This window comes from Hyperolius riggenbachi, chromosome 4, assembly GCF_040937935.1.
Source record: "Hyperolius riggenbachi isolate aHypRig1 chromosome 4, aHypRig1.pri, whole genome shotgun sequence".
NCBI classification, from domain to species: Eukaryota; Metazoa; Chordata; class Amphibia; order Anura; family Hyperoliidae; genus Hyperolius; species Hyperolius riggenbachi.
Genome location: NC_090649.1, coordinates 362598222 through 362624655, shown reverse-complemented (window position 1 = coordinate 362624655; position 26434 = coordinate 362598222). Strand labels below are relative to the sequence as shown.

Genomic DNA, 26434 nt, shown 5'->3' with positions numbered 1-26434 from the left:
AGGGAAAATTTTTTCTGCACAGACTTGTGGGAAAAAATGGCTTGCGGATAACTATATTGTGGCATTGCATAGCAGGTGCAGAGGCTTCATAGCCACATATCGCCGAAGTTAGGTTAAGGAGGGGATTTAGGGTTAGGTGCCCTAGGGGGATTAGGTTAAGTAAACACCAGGGGGGTTTCTTAGGGTTAGACACCACCAGTGGGGTCCTAAGGGTTAGGCACCACTGGGGGGGGGGTCATAAGTGTCAGCTGTTTGTGTAGTGATGGCCGTGCTGGACTGGTGCACACCATGGCGAGATTGCTCTTCCTCACTCAGTGATATCAGGTAATGTCTGACTGCCTTATCAACTTTCAATGGTTCTTTCTCTACCATTGTTAAAGCTTACATCTTTTTTTTTTTTAAATTACATTTTCTACTTGCTGTTCAGTACCTGCAACGAGAATCTATAATAGAGAGCAAGTCTGCCATTGTGCCCACGGGTAATTGCCGGGGAATCAGGGTTTGATTCCGGTCCTGAGTGGGAGCCTGAGACCCATGCTGTATAAGTAATGTACCTGCCCTGACCATGCTTTGCAGACCAGGCATCTGTGGTCAGATGGACCCTTGACCCAGCGCAAGACGAACCAAATCGAAAGCATTTGCCAAGAATGTGTTATGGAGGGCAAGTCTGCCATTCATTCAACTGTGTGAAACTTTCGATTGTACTTTCTCAGTAGCATGGTGACCACGGGTAATGGCCGGGGAATCCTGGTTCGATTCCTGTCCAGAGTGGGAGCTACCACCACCACCACACATCTAAGGAAGGCAGCAGGCACGCTAGGGGCAAAGGAGCAGTAACGGCTATCACCACACATCCAAGGAAGGCAGCAGGCATGGCATGCACGTCCCGAGGTAGTGACCAAAAATAACAATACAGGAGGACTTTTAAGGCCCTACTGTATATGAGACGAATCAACTTTAAATCCTTTAACGAGAATCTGTTATGGAGGGCAAAGATGTCACCACTTGCCTTTAACGAGAATCTGTTATGGAGGGCAAGTCTGCCATCCATTCAAGTGAAAGGTATGCACTGACTGCCAGGTATAATACAACGTGCAGTCAAAGATGCAGTGAAAGGCATGCAATGACTGCAAACAGCCGATTGTGTAGTGACGGCCGGGCTGGACTGGAGGACACCATGACGAGAGTGCAGGTGATGGCGGCTTTCCAGCCCATGTGGTCGCCGGGCTGAGGTAGCTGAATGACAGAACAGTGACTGTCCAGCTGATCAAATTTGGTCTGTCCACAATGAGACACTCATAGAGCCCCCCCGATACACTCATATAGCCGGCGGTCATTGCTTCATTGTGATATGCAAGCTCTTTCACCGTGGCAAGGTAATGAGCATGAAGCGGAATTGGCACATGTACATGCCTTTTGTTTTGTTGTTGCAGCTGCAGTGCAGCCAGAAAAATTAGGCAGGCATGTACACGCACCAGAAAAATTATTATAGCGGCCGCTGCTAGCAACGGCCTTAAAAATTCAGGAATCCGCCTGGTGTCTTGGACCTTGTTGGTGGTGGCGGAGAAGGCAGTCGAGTGGCCTACGGGCAGAATAGAGCCTGGGGAGCGAGTTAGTCTTGGGGCAGGCAGTCACATGGCGTGCAGGCAGAGATGCTGTTTGTGGGGGCTTACTTAGTCTTGGGGCGGGCAGTAGCCCTCCGGGATCCATGTCTCATTCATTTTGATAAAGGTGAGGTACTGAACACTTTTGTGACTTAGGCGACTTCTCTTCTCAGTGACAATGCCTCCAGCTGCGCTGAAGGTCCTTTCTGACAGGACGCTTGAGGCAGGGCAAGACAGAAGTTGGATGGTAATTTGGGACAGCTATGGCCACAGGTCAAGTCTGCACACCCAGTAGTCCAAGGGTTCATCGCTGCTCACAGTGTCTACATCCACACTTAAAGGCAGGTGTGCACCTGTCACACACAGACAGATACCGGACAGGCACAGTGACTCTGCGTGCGCTCACGTAGGTAGGTGGGTGCTCTGTGAACAACAGGTAGGTAGGTATATGCAGTAATGAGTATTACAATGTGCACCTGTCACACACAGACATGTAGCGGACAGGCACAGTGACACTGCGTGCTCTCAACTCACATAGGTAGGTGGGTGCACTGTGAACAACAGGTAGGTAGGTATACGCAGTACCGGGTATTACAATGTGCAGCTGCCTGTCACACACACAGGTAGTCACTGAATGTGCTGGGCCTGGCTGGCAGTGACACACACACACACAATATGAATTAGCAAGGCTGCCTATGCAACACAAGTGTCAGTGGGACACACACAGAAAAAAAAATAGATCACAAGAACAAGATTAGCTCTCAAAAGAGCCATTGTGGGGTGCTATTTTAGCAATAAGAATCAGCAAGGAACAAGCTAAGAAGCCTACAAGAGCCTAATTAATCTTTCCCTATGAGAGAGTCTGCAGCAGCTGTCCATTCTCTATTTACTGCAGGCACACGAGTGAGTATAATGGCCGGCGGTGCCTGCCTTTTATAAGGGTGGGAGTGGCTCCAGGAGGGAGTGTAGCCTGATTGGCTACAATGTGCCTGCTGACTGTGATGTAGACGGTCAAAGTTGATCCTCATGATGCACTATGGGGGGAACCGAACTTCTGGAAAAGTTCCCAGTTCGCCGCAATCGCGAACCACGGAAGTTCGCCATCGAACCGTTCGGGCCATCTATAGCCACTGCCAGGCCCAGCACATTCAGTGACTACCTGTGTGTGACAGCTGTGTTATATACCCCCAGTCACAGCACCTGTTCACGGTACCTCTGTGTGTGACAGCTGCACATTTGTAATACCAATCACTGCATACCCACCTTTTCAGTGCACCTACCTACCTACGTGAGCGCACACAGTGTTATATACCCCCAGTCACTGCACCTGTTCATGGTACCTGTGTGTGTGACAGCTGCCATTTGTAATACCAATCACTGCATACCCACCTGTTCAGTGCACCTACCTACCCAAGTGAGCACACGCAGTGTTATATACCAGTCAGTCGCTGTACCTGTTCACGGTACCTGGGTGTTTGACAGCTGCACATTTGTAATACCAATCACTGCATACCCACCTGTTCAGTGCACCTACCTAGCTACGTGAGTACACGCAGTGTTATATACCACCAGTCGCTGCACCTGTTCACAGTACCTGTGTGTGTGACAGCTGCACATTTGTAATACCAATCACTGCATACCTGTTCAGTAGTGCACCTACCTACGTGACCGCAAGCAGTGTTATATTGAATACCAGTCACTGCACCTGTACACGGTACCTGTGTGTGACAGCTGCACATTTGTAATACTAGTCATTGCATAATTGTTCACAGTACCTGTGTGACCACACGCTGTGTAATATACCAGTCCATGCATACCTGTTAACTGCACCTGTGTGACAGCTGCACATTGTATTGTAATAACAGTCACTGCATACCTTTCACTGCACCTGTGTGACTGCACATTGTATTAGTCAAGTCAGTGCATACCTTTCACTTCACTTCCCCCCTCCCCCGATATGGACAAAACAACAGGCAGAGGCAGAGTTAGAGGCAGGCCACCCGGCAGGTCTGTTCGAGGTCATGCTGACGTGATTTCCTGTGGCCCAAGGTATAGTGTTTTGAAGAAGGCAAGGCACATCCCATCAACTCCCAAGATCAACTCCCAAGATTGTCAGGACGTGGTTGACTATTTAACACAGAACATCTCATCTTCCGCAGCCACCTGTGCTACTACAAGCACCACAACCGCTGCATTTGACACTTCGCAGGGAATTCACCGTCTGATTCACAGCCATTATTGTTACAACAAGATGAAGGTGCTAAGCAAGTTACACCACCTCATGTGTCTGAGTTAGGTGACACTATGGACGTAAGGTGTGAGAAGGAGGAAGATGAAGTACCTGCTGTTGGGGCAGTTTATGAGGTGTCTGAGGCAAGCGAAGCTGGGGAGGATGATTATGAGGATTATGATGATACGGATGCCACGTGGGATCCTAATAGACAAGATGACCAAGGGGACAGTTCAGAGGGGGAGTAAGAGAGGTGTAGGAGGAGACGAGTTCCTGAAAGAAGCAGGGGGAGCTCGTCATCAGAAACAGCTGGTGATAGTGTCCGGCGCCATGTATCGCCACCTATGTACAGCCAGCCAACATGCCCTTCAACGTCAGCTGCTGATGCCACCATAGTGTCATCACCCCAGGGGGCTCAGCGGTGTGGAAATTTTTGTGTGTGTCTGCCTCAGATCAGAGCAATGCCATCTGTTTTCTCTGCTGCCAAAAATTGAGCCATGGAAAGGCCAACAGCCACGTAGGCCAACTGCCTTACGAAGGCACGTGGAGAAAAGGCACAAACTGCATTGAGAAGACCACCTAAGGAAAAGCAGCACTCAAAAGCAAAGCCACCCTCCTCCTCCTCTTCCTCCTTCAGGTGCATCATCTTCAGCCGCTTTCTCCCTTGCACCTTTACAATCACAGCCACCCTCCTCCACGCCGCCTCTCAACTTGAGCAGTTCCTGCTCCTCTGCACAGCAGCAGCCAGGTGTCTGTGAGGGCAATCTTTGAGCAGAAGAAGCCAATGTCTGCCAGTCACCCCCTTGCCCGGCGTCTGACAGCTGGCTTGGCGGAACTGTTATCTCTCCAGCTGTTACCATACCAGCTGGTGGACTCTGAGGCCTTCCGAAAATTTGTGGCCATTGATACACCGCAGTGGAATATACCAGGCTGCAATTATTTCTCCAACAAGGCGATACCCAAACTGTACCGTGAAGTTGAAAGGCAGGTGGTGTCATCTCTGGCACACATCGTTGGGTTAAGGGTCCATGTGACCACCGATGCCTGGTCTGCCAAGCACGGTCAGGACAGGTACATTACTTACACAGCCCATTGGGTCAACCTGGGGACCGCTGGCAAGCAGGGAGTACGTGGCTGTGCAGCGGACCTAGTTGTGACACCTCCACGGATTGCAGGCAGGCCTGCTGCCACCTCCTTTTCTCCTGCTACATCCTCTTTGCTGTCGTCCTCCTCCTTGGCTGAGTGGCAGTTCAACTCTACTGGTGCTGCAATCTCCTCTCCAGCTACACAGACCCAGCTCCCCAGGGCCTATGCTGCATGCCAGGTACGATGGTGTCACGCCATCTTAGACATGTCTTGCCTCAAAGCAGAGAGTCACACTGGAGCAGCTCTTCTGGCTGCTTTGAACAAACAGGTGGATCAGTGGCTGACCCTGCACCAACTGGAGATCGGCAACGTGGTGTGTGACAACGGCAGCAATCTCATTTCGGCTTTGAATTTGGGAGAGTTGACATATGTACCCTGCATGGCACATGTGCTGAATCTAATAATTCAGAGATTTGTGTCTAAGTACCCAGGCTTACAGGATGTCCTGAAACAGTCCAGGAAGGTGTGTGGGCATTTCAGGCGATCTTACACAGCCATGGAACGCTTTGCCGATATTCAGCGGGGAAACAAATTGCTGGTGAGACACTTGATTTGCGATAGCCCGACTCGCTGGAATTCACAGCTCCTGATGTTCAACTACCTGCTACAACAGGAGAAAGCCGTCAAACAGTATCTCTACAACTACAGTCAAAGGACATGCTCTGGGGAGATGGGGATGTTCTGGCCAAAGTACTGGACACTCATGCAAAATGTCTGCAGGCTCATGCGGCCGTTTGAGGAGGAGACAAACTTGGTGTGTCGCAGTGAAGGCGCCATCAGCGACTTCATCCCATATGCTTTCTTTCTGGAGCGTGCCGTGCGTAGAGTGGTGGATCATGCTGTGGAGAAGCGTGAACAGGAACAGAAGGAAGAGTTGTGGGATCAATTCTAAGCAGATGATTCCTCAACATCTGTGGCAGCACAGAGGGGGAGGAGGAGGAGGAGGAAGAGTCGTGTGGGGAAGAGGAGTCAGATGATGAGGAAGGTGGGTTGTTTTTTTGGAGGAGGAGGCGGAAGAATAACCGCAGCAGGCGTTGCAGGGGGCTTGTGCTGCTCACCTTTCCCATGGTATTGTTCGTGGCTGGGGGAGGAGGAGAACTTACCTGACATCACTGAGGAAGAGCAAGAGGAGATGTATAGTACGTCGGCATCCAACTTTTGTGCAGATGGTGTCTTTTATGCTTCTCAGCCTGTTGAGGGAGCCCCGTATAAAAAAACTCAAGGGGAATGAGCTGTACTGGGTGGCAACGCTACTAGACCCTCAGTATAGGCACAAAGTAGTAGAGATGTTTCCAAATCACCAGAAGGCAGAAAGGATGCAGCACTTGCAGAACAAGCTGGCAACTATGCTTTACAGTGCGTTTAAGGGTGATGTCACAGCACAACAAAATAAAGGTGCCACTGCCAGTAATCCTCCTTCTCTCAAGTCCACGCATGCAAGGACAGAACGCTCTACCGATCTCATGGTGATGTCGGACATGCGGACATTCTTTAGTCCAACGTCTTGCCTTAGCCCTTCCGGATCCACCCTCCACCAATGCCTGTACCGGCAGGTAGCTGTCTTTCTGGCCTTAAGTGTGGATGTAGACGCTGTGAGCAGCGATGAACCCCTGAACTACTGGGTGCGCAGGCTTGACCTGTTCCAGAGCTGTCCCAATTTGCCATCCAACTTCTGTTTTGCCCTGCCTCAAGCGTCCTGTCAGAAAGGACCTTTAGCACAGCTGGAGGCATTGTCATTGAGAAGAGAAGTCGCCTAGGTCACAAAAAAGTGTTCAGTACCTCACCTTTAGCAAAATGAATGAGGCATGGATCCCGGAGGGCTACTGCCCACCCAAAGACTAAGTCAGTCCCCACACACAGCATCTCTGCCTGCAGGCCGCACTGACTTCTCCGCCACCACCAACAGGGTCCAGGACTCCAGGCGAATATCTGAATTTTTAACGCCGCTGCTTTTGAGTATATGTCCACTACCAGAGGGAGGTAAGTCCACCTCGACTTCCCTCTTTTTATCATTTTTAGAACATTGTTTTACTCTGCTTGGCGCCTCTGTTCGTACATATTACAGCACGATTAAGTCCACCCCTGGTGGAGGGGTTCTTTCCCCATTTTCCTATCTACAGAGAGCGACTTTTATACCTGAGTGGGGTCAGGTACTAATACTCCCCACCTGCCTGTCAAGTGGTTACCTGATGGTAACCCACCTTTGTGAGTATAAGAACCTTTGACTTTACATTATATATTGAGCTTACCAGACAATATTGCACTATTGGGCTCTTGGTGTCCTCTGTTTTGTTTTTATAAGTTTTATCCTAAAATTTATTTGATGGGCAATACATGATACTGGTTATTCAATTATGTCTGCAAAGTGTAGTGAAAGTATATTCAGTATCAGAAGTAATATCAGAGTTCATGAGAAGTATTTTCTGTTATTTTGTATATGTTCTAGTAAGTGATGATAACCAAATCTAGGCATTTTTGTTTTGCCATAATATTTGCAAAATTGTCACATTTTTTGCACAGATTAGTATATTTGCGAAATTATGCATTTGAAAACATATTTTCACCAAATGCATGAAGTCTATTGGCATGAGAAAACTAATTTATGCACAAATGAGTATATGCATGAAAATTTATGGGAAGGCATGCAAAGACAAAGAATTGGTTCGTAGAGGAAAAGAAAAACTTCTAGGAGAAAACTTGGGAGAAAGGTTAATTAAATTGGGACCTAAGTCTACTTATTGTGAGGATAAATATAACCTTTAATTTAAAACATTTAATTTCTCTGCAGGTTGATGGTTTTCTTACGCTACTGTTTGGTTTGGCCAGTATAAATACACTTACCCTAATCAGTGTAACACGCTATATTAAAGGCTGTCATCCTCAAAGAGGTAAGGTCAGTGGAACAGCACTGTTTACATTAGCCTTTATCTTTATTACTGGATGCTAAATGTCACAGAAAAAATACTAACAGCAATGAAAATAAAACAAAGTTGATTTGTCGCTAACAAAAGATTTCAACATTTAATGCTAATGTCAGATTTAATCAGATAATTTATTGATCATATCTACTATGAAGAGTAGAAATGATTAGCTCTAGCGATTTTCCCTCGTAAGGCATACACAAGGCAGTGACGTTTTACTCATAACTGGTCTTTAGTTTGGAGATATTATTTAGCTATACATATTCTCGGGGAGACTGTAAATGGCATCATTCAATGCGAAGCTGCAGCTTCTTCAGCAAATAAAATCTTGGGAGGTATAAAAGGGAGATAAATCTTCCACAAGGCTCAGCACACAAAAATTCTCCTGGAAGTTTGTAATTTGAGAAGAATATTTGATTGTACTGGCCCTTGTGGAAGATTTAGGCCGGCTTCACACCGCAGATTTGCGGCAGTGGTGCGGTGTGGCCCGGGGGCCGCACTGCACCGGCAAAAACAGGCCTTTGGGGATTACCACGTAAGTACGTGGTAACCCGTCTGGCAGCCAGCCAAGCAGGAAGTGACGCTCACTTCCTGTGGCCGATGCGATCACGTGTGCAGAGGTGTACTGAAAAAAAAATAAGCTTCCGCGCGTAAAACCCGCGGCAGGTTTTCCCACTGCGACGCCCCACCATATGACTTCCCGTCCGCTGCACGTCGACGCAGAACCAAGCGGTAACGTAGATCTGTATGAGCGTTGGGGATGTGGCGAAAACGTCACTTCTGTCGCATGGCACCGTACTGCGCCAGAGTGAAAGTCTCCATAGACTTTCATTGCCCTGCGGTGGGGAGAGGTAACATTTCCGCACTGTCCCAGTGTGAAAGGGCCCTCAAGGTGTGTCCAGCTTGGTGCTCTGGCAGACTGGCCTTGCACTTCATGGAAGCTGTGGGGAAGTGAGGTCTGGAAACCACATTCCATTGTATAAAAAGGTAGATAAAAACATGGGATTCAATTACAATATCCCCTGATGACGCCAGTAGGTGAAACACCAGATATAGCCTTGTAAAGCAGGCGTCTCTGTATTTTTGGTGATGGTGAATGTTCACTGAAGCTTGGAATCACCACGGTGCTATTACTGTACATCAGTGAATGAACTGTTTCAAAAGCGCTGATCAATTGTTGCTGCTGAAACTTTGGACTAATTTCGTTTTCAGCAGCTTATTTATGACTGCTGGTGCTAAATTATTGATGCTGACTATGAAGTACAGTTCTAAGCATTAAAATATAAGAAAACATGCTGGCCTGGAGAGAGCTGAATGATGTAGACAAAAGTAATTAAAGCGGATCCAAGATTAAATGAAAAACTAACTATAACAAGTAACTTGTTTATATATCTTATCTAAAGTTTTAGTTTACACAGCAAATCTAGCTGCAAACAGCTTTAATAGAAAATGATTATTTCTTCCTGTGATACAATGACAGCAGCCATGTTGTTTGTTAACATTACATAGAGGCAGGCTTATCTGTATCTTGATAGCCTGTGAAAAAAACCTAATCCCCGCCCCACTTCCTCCTCCTCCTGCCCAGACTGAGCTCCCATGAGCCCTTGCTACTGTCAAGGCTCTCTGAAAACCTGTGGGCGTGGTTTATTTCGTTTACAGGGAATTAGAGTATTAAAAGAAAAACAAAAAAGTATTTGGCTTGAGGAATGCCCTATAAACAATAGGAAAGGAACACAATTATGCAATGGGTAAAAGTTCACCTCGGATCCACTTTAAGAGGTCAGGTTGTTTTGTTTATATTGTCACTTTTGTTTAATCTGAAAAGTTCAATAAATAAAATTTACAAAAAAACAAACAAACCATAAGACAAAGGTTGAAAAAAGGTTTACTTACTCTGAGAAAAGTAAGTAAAATTGATAGGTATAAATATTTCAAAAGATTTCCCAAATTAACTTTATGTACATTGAACAGTACATTGGACAAGATGGCATATTCTGCAAATGGATAAACATAGTAAAGGGATCTTCTTACAGTAGAAGTGGTGAAGATGTGTAATGTCCTGCCACATTTTGGAACTTACATAATGGCTTAAACACAGTAGTTACTTACAACTAACGTACCAACATTTGCAATATCTGGAGGATACTGCAAGTAGATTTGATCCAGGGAAACAATCTATGATATAGTGTTGGGATGCTATAATTTCTCCCCATTGAGTTAGAATTGTCCACAGATTATTCCTCTTTATCGAAATAACTAGAGATGTGTAAAGGTTCCCATTAACAGTACAATCTGCAGAAGGAAAGACTATAATGGTGCTGTGCCGTTAATGGTGCCGATTGGCGGCGAACGATTGTTCTATTGATCGTTCTGTCCATACGTTTTTCAGAATGATTCTTTCAGTCTGATCGGATTGCTTATCATTTTCCCCTTCACTTGTGAGCTGGACGATAGTTTCTGATCGATCACAATGATCAGATCGGACGGTTGATCGTTTAGGAAAATGGAACATTATTGAGCGCATTAAAGTTGTACTTGATGGGTATGAGATATTTTTTGTTTTTATAGAACTACACACAAACTGTAGTCAAATCTTTAACAACGCTACAAGTTATATACTTAGAGATTACAGTTTTCTCAGCAGTGGAGTCTTCCTGCTGGAGCTACTGCTGCATCAACTCTGAAAATGTGAACCAACCACCCCTCAAAGCAGACCTAAATTCTGCGTATGCCAGTGTGTTCTTTTAACAAGTGGGAAAAGTCACCTGCTGTCTCTACCTGTACCCCCTATCACCTGAAACTATGCCCCCATGAGCAAAAACAGACATTGGCAGTTTTTGACAGCCTGCAGATTTTCATCTAACATTCACATTCTATATAATGCTGTGTGGTGCTTGTGTGTCAGCAATATTCTAACGTAGCATTCACAGCTCACATGGACTGCCTTCAAGATTCCACCATATGCCACACTCCTAGGAGCCATCATCACATGTGTAGGGTAGTTACCCCCAGCTCCCTAAGCATGAATTGATGATGAGCTCATCTACCCTCATTTGTGAAGTCTTGAAAAAGTGCAAAATGAGTTCTTTCTCTCACAACTGGGCCAGCTAAGATTCACCTGGTAGTGCAATATAAATTGTGTCATGTGATTAGAGGATTGCATGATTTCAATAATCGCCAAACCTTAATGCTGATGATTATTGGATTTTTATCCGAATGTCTGTGTAAAAGTATTTTGTATACACATGAATTCCAATGGACCAAATGGAAGTGGCACAGCTCACAGTTATGCAAAACAATTATAGTTTTATAAAATGTTATTTTTGACATAAGCATGTCAGCATTTACAGTTTATAGGCTCCAAATATTCATTTTTTTACTGTGCATTTACTTTACCTATACCACACTCTGTAAATCTAATTTAATTTATTTTTTATAGCCAACTGCATCAGCAAAGGCAGCATCACTGTATCACTGGTACTAACATGGATTGCAGCCTTGTTCTGGTCAGCAGCTCCTCTTCTAGGTTGGGGAAGCTATAGAGGTAAGTACACACATATTAAATCTTGCTAGAAATCCTATTTTTTAAAGTAGCAATGGATAGCAGTGTATTAAATTAATTAATGACATATGTGTTTTTCATGGTTTATAGAAATGGTAAATTGATTGGGGTAAATTTTACGAGTTCACGTGGGATTACAATTTATAAATGATCCAGTGTATTTAGGATACCGTCCAGGGTGCCTAACTACCAAATCTAATCTGCCACCTTGATATGACATAAATTGTACTGAGGCTTCATACAAATAAAGAATTAATAAAAATCAGAGTTTCTATTGGCCAAGGAAAGTCTATACTTAATTGAGATAAGTAAAAATCCTACACACAAATGTGATATATTTTACCAAAGGAAGTCATTATGGCTAATTCTATATCTGCATTTATCTGGATTTTTTTTCCCTGTTTATTGGCCCAAGCCTTGTAAGAGTTTTCGCCTTCCTCAGGATCAACTGGGATAAGTGAGGGTGCAGTACAGTGTTGTACAATTAATTACATTATTATTTTCTCTAGTTGAACTTGATAGATGGATTTTTTTTAGCTGAAGAATTTATTTCACAATGTGATTCTTTCTGGACATGCTCACAGAGTGTAACGATTGTGGAACTTTCTCCGTGATCAGCGCACAACGTGTGCGCTGATACGGCGGAAATCCTCCACAAGCGTATATTTGCACCCAGCAAAAGGTGCTACGCACCTGTAGAGGGAAATTCCTGTCGGCAGATGGCGCTGGGGAGTGCAGAGGAACCAATCCTCTGTACCTCCACAAATGCCAGACAGGAATTGTACGAAGCGCAGAACGCAATCGCAAGAGAGGCGATTGTGAATGAGAACGAGCAAAGGGACAGGTTGTATGTGTGCGCCAATCCAGTCGCCACCCCGCGACCACGCACACACAACAGCAGATATGAAATAGGAACGCGATCGCGAGAGGCGCGATCGCCAGACGTGACACAAGGCAGATCAGAATAGAATACGAGGGTAGCAAAGGCACAGCAAATAATACAATGAGAAGATGCGGAAAATAACAAACGCTAGCTAACCGCGAACACCGCACTCATTTGCAACAGTGCACGCGGTTATGCGCGGTCTCCACGTGATAAGCACAATAGAGACAAGCACGCCTAACTAACCATCGACAGACAAACATGCAACAGAGGACGCGAGCGCTTGCTTAACGGTTACCTCACCGAGCCTCCAGCAAGCGTAGCAGGCAAGACAGACACACGAAAACAGGGACAAGCAAGAGATAGGATCCACAGCACTAGCGAAAAGTGGCTAGCGTGATCCAGGTACAGAGTAGCAGAACATAAGGATCCCCAGCGCTAGCGAAAAGTGGCTAGCGCGATCCCAGAAGACAGAACAGAAGGATCCCCAGCGCTAGCGAAAAGTAGCTAGCGCAATCCCAGAAGACAGAACAGAAGGATCCCCAGCGCTAGCGAAAAGTAGCTAGCGCGATCCCAGAAGACAGAACAGAAGGATCCCCAGCGCTAGAGAAAACTAGCTAGCGCGATCCCAGAAGACAGAACAGAAGGATCCCCAGCGCTAGCGAAAAGTAGCTAGCGCGATCCCAGGAGACAGAACAGAAGAGATAGCTGGTAGCAACCGCTGCACCAGCTATACTCCAAGAACAAAGATCAGAACCATTTCCTGTCGACCACCGTTGGGACAGGACAATGGCAACAGGCAAGACAAGACAGAACAGGCAATACAGATAATACAACCTGACTGGGCTAGAAGGGGAGCCTAAAGCAACCCCCAGGAATTAACTATACTAGATAGCAATGGCTGACACTCCAGCAGTGTCCATCAGGAACAGACCATGGAAAGGAAATGACCAGCAAAGCCTTCTGGGAAACATAAAGCTCTTATAGTGCCAGTCATCAAAGAAGGCAGGTAGGGGATTTGCATAACGAATGTATGCAAATTCCCCAGCAAGAGAACAGACCAGAACTTGCAATGGAAAGACAGGTCTCTGTTCCAGAGTCCTGCAGCATGCAAACCTAAACAATGGTCAAATGGCTGCCTGCCTGCGCAGGCAGCTGAGCGGATTCTCACACAGAGCCATGCAATTTATTTTATAACAAAGTTTCCATACACAGGCCACATTTTATTACATTTTGGGTTTTCTGAAACATTGAATTCCTTCATCATACTGGTGATTTTTATTGTAGTTTTTGCTAAGATTGCAATGTTCCATTTAGTTACACTGAGTGGGGAAGAAGTACAATTGCACACAAAAAAATGCAGCATGCAGTCAGTGTGTTTGCAATTCCAGTGAAAATTATATATCACACTAGTGGGAAAGGAGCACTGTGATTTGCATTATTAAAAAAAGACTAAAATTACTTTCTGCTTTTCTCAGATCGTATGTATGGAACTTGTGAAATTGATTGGACCAAAACCAGTTACTCTACCATATACAAGGCTTACATTGTGTCCATTTTTATTTGCTGCTTCTTCTTGCCTGTGCTGGTTATGCTATTTTGCTATATTTCCATAATAAACACTGTTAAATCAAGCCGTGCTTTAACTACTGAAGGAAATTTATCAGACAGACAAAGGAAGATGGAACGAGATGTTACCAGGGTATGTATATATTTGAAATCTATATGTCTATCTTTCTGTCTATCGAGCTATCTGTATTACAATACACTGCAAAAACTAACTATTCTGCGATGTTTATTTCTTTTGTTTTTAGATAATCCCCTGGCCCCTTTATCTAATTTAGCAATGCTTCTCCTCAACCCCAGAACCCAATCTCTTAGTCATCTACTGAGGCCCTCAACTTTGGGGGCACGTAACTCTACCCATTATACTACATAGCCATGTGCCCTGCTGATTAATAGATGGGTAGGAGGAGGTTAATGACTGTAGCAAAATAACCATGTCTGCTGTGCCATAGGCAGCAAATAAAGGAGGTGTGTAAGCTCCATGCCCCCTCCCAAAATGAGATGGCTTGGCAATTTGAATATGTTGCAGCCCTTCTTCAGAAGCTGACAGAGACCAATCTGGAAGCCCTAGCATAATGCCAACTTTAGGGTTGAACATGAGACTAATAGGAGTTTTGAGTAGTGCTGCTCATCCGGATTCCGGATATCCGGGTAACCCGGATATCCGAACTTTTTTCAGCTATACGACCGAATTCAGGTTCGGATACCTGGGCCCAAATCCGGATAGCTATCTGCGTATATTTGGGCGCATAACGCGGATATCCGCGGATATTGCAGATATCTGGATCCGAATACTGTAACTAAGGAGATGACATAATTGAGCCAATCATATGGCTCCCAGCAGAGGCCCTAGCAACCAATCACAGAAGGGAACCCTGGCCAGCCCCACCTGACCTTATTGAGCCAATCAGAGGCCTCCCAGCCTAAGCCCTGGCACCCAATCACAGAAAGGAACCCTGGCCAGCCCCCCTGTGGGTGCCATGATGAAAAATCCCGTCCTGTGTGACTGCTCAGTCACTGAGAGACATGCTGCATTGCTGCTGGCATAGCAGTGCTGTATACAGTGATAAACCCAAAGCTGTTCAGTGATTAACCCCTTCACTATCACTACACTATTGTTATATTGCTAATTAGCTTGATTTCATTGTGTGACAGTCAGAGTGTGTGCTGTGCTGCTGCAGCTGCTATGTGTCTCTGTGTGTGATGTGCACAGTCCAGGCCAGCTGCTGTCTGCTGGCCAGTTTTTAGCCTTAGCTAGCCACAGTTTAGGTTATGTTAGGGATTAGGGAATAGGATTACTGTGTAATTGTGTGTGGTTAGTACTGTAGTAGTGCAGTCAGTGCTAGTAGTTGTTAGAGTAGTAGTACTACTGTGTTAGCTTTCTACAGAACTGCTGTGCTGTGAGCCGTGCCAGTGTGACAGTTAGTGTGCACTAGTGTCTTCTCCTCTGCTGTCTGACTGTCACTCGGCACTTGGCATGTGGCACTTGGCAATTGGCATATGGCACTTGGCACGTGTCACGTCACGTGGCACTTGGCACGCATCTCGTGGCAATTGGCACGTGGCACTTGGCAATTTAGGCACATGTCACGTGGCACTTGGCACGTGTCACGTGCCTAGTGACACATGCCAAGTGCCATGTGCCAAGTGACACATGCCAAGTGCCACGTGACATGTGCCAAGTGCCAATTGCCAAGTGCCATGTCCGGCATGCTCCTGGCACACGTTACACCTGCTGCTACTGCATTGCCCTGCTCCTGCTGCCTGTGCAGCTCCCACCACCAGGGTGCCACAGGCCAATGATACCACCTATATTTAACCCAAAACACAATTGCTGCGTAATTTTTTGGAGGTGTCTTGGCTAAAAACTGTCATGTCCCAGTTGTGCGGTTGGACTTTGAACACAATGTGGGCTGCACGACCGCTGTCTGGAATCTAGGCCTGATGTTAATTGACAGCCATTTTTTTTTTGGGGGGGGAGGGGGGATTTTAAGTCCACACATCATCAATGAGTGTTCCCCTTTAAAAATTAATGATGCTACATGCCTCATTTACCCTAAAAAACGATTTAGAAGCAATTTAAAGGCCACTTCCGGTTGTCTATCTGGATATCCGAATCCGCCGGATACTGAGGTCGGATATCCGATTCGGATCGCAAAATTTTGAAATCGGATATCTGACCCGGATCAGATATCTAGGTATCCGGATCCAAACCAGATCCGGATTTTGAAAAGGGGTATCCGAGCAGCACTAGTTTTTTTGAGTAGAAGGAGGCCCTACTATAAGGGAAGGAGGGGAGAAGAGGGGGCTGGAGGGAGAGGGCTTAAAATCTCAGAAATTTAGATTGATATTTAATATTGAAGTTTGTAGCGCCACCAAGCCTTGATCATAAGAGTTCCCCAATATCTTTTCACACAGTTGGACAGCAATCACTTCACAGTCAAGAAAATAATCTACACATAAAATTACAATATTGTAACAAATGCAAACTTGCCCAAGACAAGCCATCCCAGCAGAGCTGGGACAAGGTCCTCCAGCACCCAAGGCTGAGACACCAAAGTGCACCCCTCCATCCCTGCCACCCCAGCTGTCACACACTGATTGCTATTAGACTAAGAGGCGCCACAGGGCCCACAACCTCCCCAACACCTTAATATCTAGTTATCTGGCTTGCAGTCACTGCCATGTATCCCCTTTTCTTATTTCTTTCTGCTTCAAACACAATTAGGAATGACAGCTGAATGAATTGTGCGCCCCCTCCTACACTGCGCCCTGAGGCTGGAGCCTCTCCAGCCTATGCCTCGGCCCGGCCCTGCATCCCAGACTTTTCAGCCTGAGAGCAGAGCCCATAAATCTCTATAAGATATCATTAAATATTTAACTCTGCATATAAGAGCCATCAGAAATCTTTAAGAAGCACTTATCAGATGCAAAATACAAACACCCATGCACACTCCTTCATTCTTCTACCTAATAGTATAATGTTGCACGCTTCATAATTTTATCATTTAGGGCCTATTTCCACTATAACGCTTTGAGAATCTGATCCAGAAACATGCATGTGTTTTTAAAAATGCATGCGTTTTTATGCAAGTTTTTCAAGCAAAAATTTGCATTGCCATCTGAAAAATGCCTAGTAGAGATGGCCCGAACCTCCGATTTTCGGTTCACGAACCTCAAACGCGAACTTCCGCAAAAGTTTAAATGCGAACTTTGAAAACTAGAAACATTTATGCTGGCCACAAAAGTAATGGAAACGATGTTTCAAGGGGTCTAACACCTGGAGGGGGGCATGGCGGAGTGGGATAGATGCCAAAAGTCCCAGGGAAAAATCTGGATTTGACGCAAAGCAACGTTTTAAGGGCAGAAATCACATTGAATGCAAAATTGCAGGACTAAAGTGCTTTCAAATATCTTGCATGTGTATACATCAATCAGGGAGTGTAATTAGAGTACTGCTTCACACTGACACACCAAACTCACTGTGTAACACACCGCAAACAGCTGTTTGCATAGTGACGGCCGTGCTGGACTGGTGCGCTCCATGGCGATAGCGGTTTTCAAGCCCATATAGTCGCCGGGCTGTGGTAGCTCAATGATAGAACAACAGTGACTGTCCAGCTGATCAAATTTGGTCTGTGCACAATGAAGCACGACCTTATCTTCTTGTATGTAGGTAGGCATAGGTAGGTGTCCCAGTATAGGTAGATAGGCATAGGTAGGTGCCCCAGTAGCTAGCTAGGCATAGGTATGAGACCCAGTATAGGTAGGTAGGCATAGGTATGTGCCCTAGTATAGGTAGGTAGGCATAGTTAGGTGCCCCAGTAGTTAGCTAGGCATAAGTAGGAGACCCAGTATAGGTAGGTAGGCATAGGTAGGTGTCCCAGTATAGGTAGATAGGCATAGGTAGGTGCCCCGGTAGGTAGCTAGGCATAGGTAGGAGTCCCAGTATAGGTAGGTAGGCATATGTAGGAGTCCCAGTATAGGTAGACAGGCATAGGTAGGAGTACCAGTATAGGTAGGTAGGCATAGGTAGGAGTCCCAATATAGGTAGGTAGGCATAAGTGGGAGTCCCAGTATAGGTAGGTAGGCATAGGTAGGTGCCCCAGTAGTTAGCTAGGCATAGGTAGGAGTCCCAGTATAGGTATGTAGGCATAGGTAGGTGCCCAGTAGTTAGCTAGGCATAGGTAGAAGTCCCAGTATAGGTAGATAGGCATAGGTAGGTGTCCCAGTATAGGTAGATAGGCATAGGTAGGTGTCCCAATATAGGTAGGTAGGCATAGGTATGTGCCCTAGTACCGGTAGGTAGGCATAGGTAGGTGTCCCAGTATAGGTAGATAGGCATAGGTAGGTGCCCCAGTAGTTAGCTAGGCATAGGTAGGAGTCCCAGTATAGGTATGTAGGCATAGGTAGGTGCCCAGTAGTTAGCTAGGCATAGGTAGAATTCCCAGTATAGGTAGGTAGGCATAGGTAGATGTCCCAGTATAGGTAGATAGGCATAGGTAGGTGCCCCAGTAGTTAGCTAGGCATAGGTAGGAGACCCAGTATAGGAAGGTAGGCATAGGTAGGTGCCCTAGTATAGGTAGGTAGGCATAGGTAGGTGCCCCAGTAGTTAGCTAGGCATAGGTAGGAGTCCCAGTATAGGAAGGTAGGCATAGGTAGGTGTACCAGTATAGGTAGACAGGCATAGGTAGGTGCCCCAGTAGTTAGCTAGGCATAGGTAGGAGACCCAGTATAGGTAGGTAGGCATAGGTAGTTGCCCTAGTATAGGTAGGTAGGCATAGGTAGGTGCCCCAGTAGTTAGCTAGGCATAGGTAGGAGTCCCAGTATAGCTAGGTAGGCATAGGTAGGAGTCCCAGTATAGGTAGGTAGGCATAGGTAGGTGTCCCAGTATAGGTAGGTAGGCATAGGTAGGTGTACCAGTATAGGTAGACAGGCATAGGTAGGTGCCCCAGTAGTTAGCTAGGCATAGGTAGGAGACCCAGTATAGGTAGGTAGGCATAGGTAGGTGCCCTAGTATAGGTAGGTAGGCATAGGTAGGTGCCCCAGTAGTTAGCTAGGCATAGGTAGGAGTCCCAGTATAGCTAGGTAGGCATATGTAGGAGTCCCAGTATAAGTAGGTAGGCATAGGTAGGTATCCCAGTATAGGTAGGTAGGCATAGGTAGGTGCCCCAGTAGTTAGCTAGGCATAGGTAGGAGACCAAGTACAATTAGGTAGGCATAGGTAGGTGCCCTAGTATAGGTAGGTAGGCATAGGTAGGTGCCCCAGTATTTAACTAGGCATAGGTAGGAGTCCCAGTATAGGTAGGTAGGCATAGGTAGGAGTCCCAGTATAGGTAGGTAGGCATAAGTAGGAGTCCCAGTATAGGTAGGTAGGCATAGGTAGGTGCCCCAGTAGTTAGCTAGGGATAGGAAGGCATCCCAGTATAGGTAGGTAGGCATAGGTAGGTGTCCCAGTATAGATAGTTAGGCAGGGCCTGGCTGGCACAGTAATAACAATTACCAAGATCCAGCTGCAACAGATAGGGCTGTATAATGTCAGTGGCAGTGGGCAACACAAAAAAAAACACATCAGGAGAACATTAGCTCTCAAAAGAGCTGTTGAGGGGTGCTTTTTTGGCAATAACAATCAGCCAGGAGCAAGCCAACAAGCCTAGAAGAGCCTAACTAATCTTTCCATATGAGAGTCTGCCAGCAGCTGTCCCTTCACTAAGAAATGCAGGCACACGAGTGAGTGTAAAGCCCGGGCTGCCTGCCTTTATAAGGGGGGGAATGGCCCCAGAGGAGAGAGTGTAGCCTAATTGGCTACAATGTGCCTGCTGACTGTGATGTAGAGGGTCAAAGTTGACCATAATGGCACACTATGGGGCGAATCGAACTTCCACAAAAGTTCGCCTTCGCTGGCGAACGCGAACCACCGAAAGTTCGCCTGGAACCGTTCGGTCCATCTCTACTGCCTAGCAACATCACGGGAAGCAGGTAACAGGAAGACAGGCAAAATGAAATGACGCTGTGCATGCTGGTTAAATTTAGAGATGGCCCTAATTGTTCGCCGGCGAATGGTTCCCGGCGAACTTCCAAGGTTCGCGATCGCAGAGAACCGTGAACTTTCCCGGAAGTTCGGTTCGCCCCCATAGTGCACCATTAGGGTCAACTTTGACCCTCTAGATCACAGTCAACAGGCACATTGTAGCCAATCAGGCTACACTCTCTCCTGGAGCCACTCCCCCCTTATAAAAGGCAGGCCCTGCCGGCCATTACACTTACTCGTGTGCCTGCACTAATTAGTGAAGGGACAGCTGCATCAGACTCTCTCATAGGGAAAGATTAGTTAGGCTCTTGTAGGCTTGTTAGCTTGCTCCTTGCTGATTTCTTATTGCTAAATAGCACCCCACAACAGCTCTTTTGAGAGCTAATCTTGTTCTTGTGATCTATTTTTTTTTCTGTGTGTCCCACTGACACTTGTGTTGCATAGACAGCCTTGCTAATTTTGTGTCCCACTGACACTTGTGTTGCATAGACAGCCTTGCTAATTCATACTGTGTGTGTTCCACTGCCAGCCAGGCCCAGCACATTCAGTACCTGTGTGTGTAACAGGTGCACATTGTAACACCCAGTACTGCATATACCTACCTGTTGTGTTGAGTGCACCCACCTCATCACTGCATATACCTACCTGTTGTGTTGAGTGCACCCACCTCATCACTGCATATACCTACATTTTGTGTTAAGCGCATCCACCTCATCACTGCATATACCTACCTGTTGTGTTCAGTACACCCACCTACCTACGTGAGTGCACGCAGTGTGATATACACCTACATACGTGACTGCACGCAGTGTGATACACCAATCCATGCATACCTGGTAACTGCACCTGTGTGACTGCACATTGTACTAGTCAAGTCAGTGCATACCTTTCACTTCATCCCCACGATATGGACAAAACGGAACAAAACAGGTAGAGGAAGAGGGAGAGGCAGACCCAGAGGAAGGCCACCCAGCAGGTCTGTGCGAGGTCGTATTGATGTGATTTCATGCGGCCCTGGCCCAATGTACAGTGCTCAGAAGAAGGCACATGCCATCAACTCCCAAGATTGTCAGGACATGGTTGACTATTTAACACAGAACACCTCATCTTCCGCAGCCACCAGCGCTACAACAAGCACCACATCCACTGCATTTGACACTTCGCAGGAGTTATTTGGTGGTGAAATCACTGATTCACAGCACTACTGCAATAACACGATGAAGGCGCTAAGCAAGTTACATTACCTCATACAGTGGCTTGCAAAAGTATTCAGCCCCCTTGAAATTTTCCACATTTTATCACATTACTGCCACAAACATGAATCAATTTTATTGGAATTCCACCTGAAAGACCAATACAAAGTGGTGTACACGTGAGAAGTGGAATGAAAATCATACATGATTCCAAACATTTTCTACAAATAAATAGCTACAAAGTGGGGTGGGTATAATTATTTGGCCCCCTGAGTCAATACTTTGTAGAACCACCTTTTGCTGCAATTACAGCTGCCAGTCTTTTAGGGTATGTCTCTACCAGCTTTGCACATCTAGAGACTGAAATCCTTGCCCTTTCTTCTTTGCAAAACAGCTCCAGCTCAGTCAGATTAGATAGACAGCGTTTGTGAACAGCAGTTTTCAGATCTTGCCACAGATTCTCGATTGGATTTAGATCTGGACTTTGACTGGGCCATTCTAGGACATGAACATGTTTTGTTTTAAACCATTCCATTGTTGCCCTGGATTTATCTTTAGGGTCGTTGTCTTGCTGGAAGGTGAACCTCCACCCCAGTCTCAAGTCTTTTGCAGACTCCAAGAGGTTTTCTTCCAAGATTGCCCTGTATATGGCTCCATCCATCTTCCTATCAACTCTGACCAGCTTCCCCGTCCCTGCTGAAGAGAAGCACCACCAGAGCATGATGCTGCCACCACCATATTGGACAGTGGGGATGGTGCGTTCAGAGAGATGTGCAGTGTTCATTTTAGGTCACACATAGCGTTTGTGCATTTTGGCCAAAACATTCCATTTTGGTCTCGTCTGACCACAGCACCTTCTTCAACATGTTTGCTGTATCCCCCACATGGCTTGTGGCAAACTGCAAACGGGATTTCTTATGATTTTCTGTTAACAATGGCATTCTTCTTGCCACTCTTCCATAAAGGCCAACTTTGTGCAGTGCACGACTAATAGTTGTCCTGTAGACAGATTCCCCCACCTGAGCTGTAGATCTCTGTAGCTCGTCCTGAGTCACCATGGGCCTCTTGACTGCATTTCTGATCAGTGCTCTCCTTGTACGGCCTGTAAATTTAGGTGGACGGCCTTGTCTTGGTAGGTTTACAGTTGTGCCATACCCCTTCCATTTCTGAATGATCGCTTAACAGCGCTCCGTGGGATGTTCAAGGCTTTGGAAACCTTTTTGTGGCCTAAGCCTGCTTTAAATTTCTCAATAACTTCTGTCTTGCCCTGGCTCAAGCGTCCTGTCAGAAAGGACTTTCAGCACAGCTGGAGGCATTGTCACTGAGAAGAGAAGTCGCCTAAGTCACAAAAGTGTTCAGTACCTGAACTTTATCAAAATGAATGAGGCATGGATCCCGGAGGGCTACTGCCCGCCCAAAGACTAAGTCAGTCCCCACACACAGCATCTCTGCCTGCACGCCGTGTGACTGGCTGCCTGCCCCAAGAATAATACCGGCCAGCTGATAATATTCAGGTCCGATCAAGCTGCTCGACCCCCGCCCACTCGATCCTCGCCGGCGGACAATGGCAGGGAATCGAGCGGCTGATAAGGAGCGCCGGCGGGGACGAGCAGTAATCGATCTGCGCGCACGAGCGGGGACGAGGCTGGGGTCGATCTGGCGGCTAATCGGCCACCGGATCGACCCGTGTATCCCCAGCATAAGTCTCTCCCCAGTGCCACACAGCATCTCTGCCTGCAGGCCGCTTGCCTTCTCCGCCACCACCCAACAGGGTCCAGGACTCCAGGTGGAATTTTACTAATTTTTCTGGTGCGTGTACATGCCTGCCTAATTTTTCTGGCTGCACTGCAGCTGCAACAACAAAACAAAAGGCATGTACATTTGCCCATTTCCCTTCGTGATCATTACCTTGCCATGGTGAAGGGGCTTGCGTATCACAATGAAGCAATGACCGCCGGCTATATGAGAGTCTCGGGGGGTGGCACACCAAAGATAAGGTCGTTGCTTCATTGTGGACAGACCAAATTTGATCAGCTGGACAGTCACTGTTCTATCATTGAGCTACCACAGCCCGGCACCCATATGGGCTTGAAATCCGCCACGGCCTGCACTCTGGCCATGGTGTGCACCAGTCGAGCACGGCCATCACTACACAAACAGCTGTTTGCGGTGCGTTACACAGTGAGTTTGCTGTGTCAGTGTGAAGCAGTACTCTAACTACACTCCCTGATTGATGTATACACATGCAAGATGTTTTAAAGCACTTTAGGCCTGCAATTTAGCATTCAATTTGATTTCTGCCCTTAAAACGCTTTGCGTCAAATCCAGATTCTCCCCCCGGACTTTTGGCATGTATCCCACTCCGCCATGCACCCCTCCAGGTGTTAGACCCCTTGAAACATCTTTTCCATCACTTTTCTGGCCAGCATAAGTGTTTCTAGTTTTCAAAGTTCGCCTACCCATTGAAGTCTATTGCGGTTCGAAAAGTTTGCGGAGGTTCGCGTTCGAGGTTCGCAAACCAAAAATTGGAGGTTCGGGCCATCTCTAGTTAAATTTGCTTTCAGAAACGTGAATTTCCATGTTTGTACCGCAAATATATGTGGCCCCACTGACTTACATTAGCCGCAATTTGCATCCAGATTGTCGCAGAATGCAACAAAAATGCAGCATACCATGCAGATTCTTCTCGTACCATATCACATCCAAAAATTCATATTGAATGGGAATAGCTCCATTCACAAACATGTTGCATTTTGTAAGCAGAAATTAGCATCCAGAATCTGCGTGTAGTGGAAATAGGCCTGTAGTGATGATGTCTATTTAAAAACTGATGGCACACTGGAGACATTTCCCACAATATCTTTCCATATTCCAGCTATCTCACTATCTGGAATTCTTGCACAAAACATAATCCAGTAGACTAGTGATATTGGTGATGCAGTGAAATAGGTTTGTAAAATATGCTTTATCTTCTTGCTTTCTCTTTTTAGGTTTCCATTGTCATTTGTACTGCCTTTATTATTGCCTGGTCTCCCTATGCTGTGATATCTATGTGGGCTGCTTGTGGATACTACATCCCCCACCTAACTAGTATACTGGCAGCTCTTTTTGCAAAATCTGCTAGTTTCTATAATCCACTGATCTACTTTGGCATGAGCTCCAAGTTCCGAAAAGATCTCAGCATTTTGCTTCCATGCACAAAGACAATCACTAAGGATCCTGTCAGACTGAAACGTTTTAAACGTCTGAAGCAGAAGCAGGATCCTTCTCTTCGTTTCAGAGAACAGAAGCATGCTGAACCCCCAGGAGAGGTACAGGCCTCACCAAGTCAAGACTCTGGTGTGGGAAGTCCAAGCAACTCTCCACCACTAGAAATGAAAGATGTTTGTACCTGCCGCTTAGATATAGCATCTGAGGCTCCAAGCTATCAGTGTGATCGGTTATGATTTGATGTATGATCATGATACCTTGCAATTCATCATGTTTTTCTTTGGAAGCCAAAAGTAAATGCATGACGTTTTTGAAGAATTTGGGCTTACAGTTTCTTTGTATGCAATACTTGTGACTCTTGTCCTCTCGTGTAATTAGTGTATTGTATTAGTTCATGAAGGTTGCAACTGCTTTTTAAAGAGACACTGAAGCGAAAAAAAAATTATGATATTATGATTTGTATGTGTAGTACAGCTAAGAAATAAAACATTAAGATCAGATACATCAGTCTAATTGTTTCCAGTACAGGAAGAGTTGAGAAACTCCAGTTGTTATCTCTATACAAACAAGCCATTAAGCTCTCCGACTAAGTTAGTCGTGGAGAGGGCTGTTATCTGACTTTTATTATCTCAACTGTAAGTGAACTGTTTACTTTTTCTCTGCTAGAAGAGAGGTCATTACTTCACAGACTGCTCTGAAAGACTCATTTTGAATGCTGAGTGTTGTGTAATCTGCACATATTATAGAATAATGCAATGTTAGAAAAAACACTATATACCTGAAAATAAAAGTATGAGAATATTTTCTTTGCTGCTAATCTTCTAGTAATTATTCATAGTACACAACCAATTCATTATATCATATATATTTTTTTCCGCTTCAGTGTCTCTTTAACTGACATGTTGGAGCTTATTATTTTCTTTTGCTTGGTCCCACTGTAGAACATAAGCAATCAAGCCAACTGACAATGGATTTCTAAAAAAATATATATCCTGCTATTAAAGTTTGCAATCCTCATCTGTGTAATATGAAATTATAGTAAAGATTCCTCAAAGTCTTGTAAATTTGCCACTGCAGATAAAGGGACCAGTGATGAGCAGAATAATGTCTATGCGCAATTACGCATCATAATTTTCAATTACACATCATAATCATAATGAGAAAAGTTCAGGGAAAATCGTAATTCATTTTGTATGTAATTGTAATCATTTTTCTCTTTGCATTTTTAAAATCGATTTTCTTAAAAACTACAAGGTCTTTTTGATTTTTTTTTACTTGCATGTATGGGGCCTTTGCTATTCCCTGCCAAAGTCGGCACAAAATGACGCAAAAATTCACATGAAATTACGAATGATTAAACAAAATCAATTGAAAATCAATTGAATTAACAATTTGTGATTTTGTATAGGTGTAATTGCAAAAATTTTGCGTAATCATATGGGTTTGTGCATGAAACTGCAGTCATACAATTGCCAATTCACTTATGTGTCTGCAGCCCTATGATGTTCTGATATAATCAAGTGATGGCTGTAAAGTTTTGTTAAGTAATTGCATAGACTTTTCAAAGAAATCCCATTCAGGTTTGTTGGATCAGTAATGTTCTTTCTAGATTAGGACATCCTTTAGTAAATCAATCCTTTTACCTACTTGATTTGCACACTTCTGTTCACTTAAAGGAATCATCAGCCAAATAATGCTGCCCCCTTATATACTTACCCGGGGCTTCCTCCAGCCCCTTGCAGCCAACATGTTCCACGCCACAGCTCCACTCCCAGCCACTGGCCCGGGGTCCCCACCGGTGCAGAGGCTAACCTCGAGGTTGTCCTCTACTGCACCTGGGCGTAGTGTTGAGCCGAAATTTTCGAAATTTCGCGTTACTATAATTACGCATGCGAAATTTACTATTACGATGCGAAATTATGGTAGCGTAATTGCCCTTAAAATCGTAATTGAAAATACCGTAAGCATAATTTTCAACGCGTAATTTCGCGTTTTGTTCATAACGTAATTTCGCGTTAAACCATAACATAATTTCGGGTTCGCTTAATTTTTGCGAAATTTAGCTTATTTTTTTCTCGTTTTCGTCTG

At 45.5% G+C, this 26434-nt stretch overlaps 1 protein-coding gene across 1 annotated transcript in view; it reads left to right on the top strand.

Moving 5' to 3' along the window:
* LOC137570839 (visual pigment-like receptor peropsin) overlaps positions 1-24664 on the top strand; it is a 42508-nt gene extending 17844 nt beyond the window's left edge. The window contains exons 3-6 of the mRNA XM_068279547.1: positions 7769-7868; positions 11341-11445; positions 13825-14048; positions 24127-24664. Of these exons, the coding sequence (XP_068135648.1) occupies positions 7769-7868; positions 11341-11445; positions 13825-14048; positions 24127-24582 (885 nt within the window). The 3' untranslated portion in view covers positions 24583-24664. The remainder of the gene's footprint in view (positions 1-7768; positions 7869-11340; positions 11446-13824; positions 14049-24126) is intronic.
* Positions 24665-26434: the final 1770 nt, after the last annotated feature.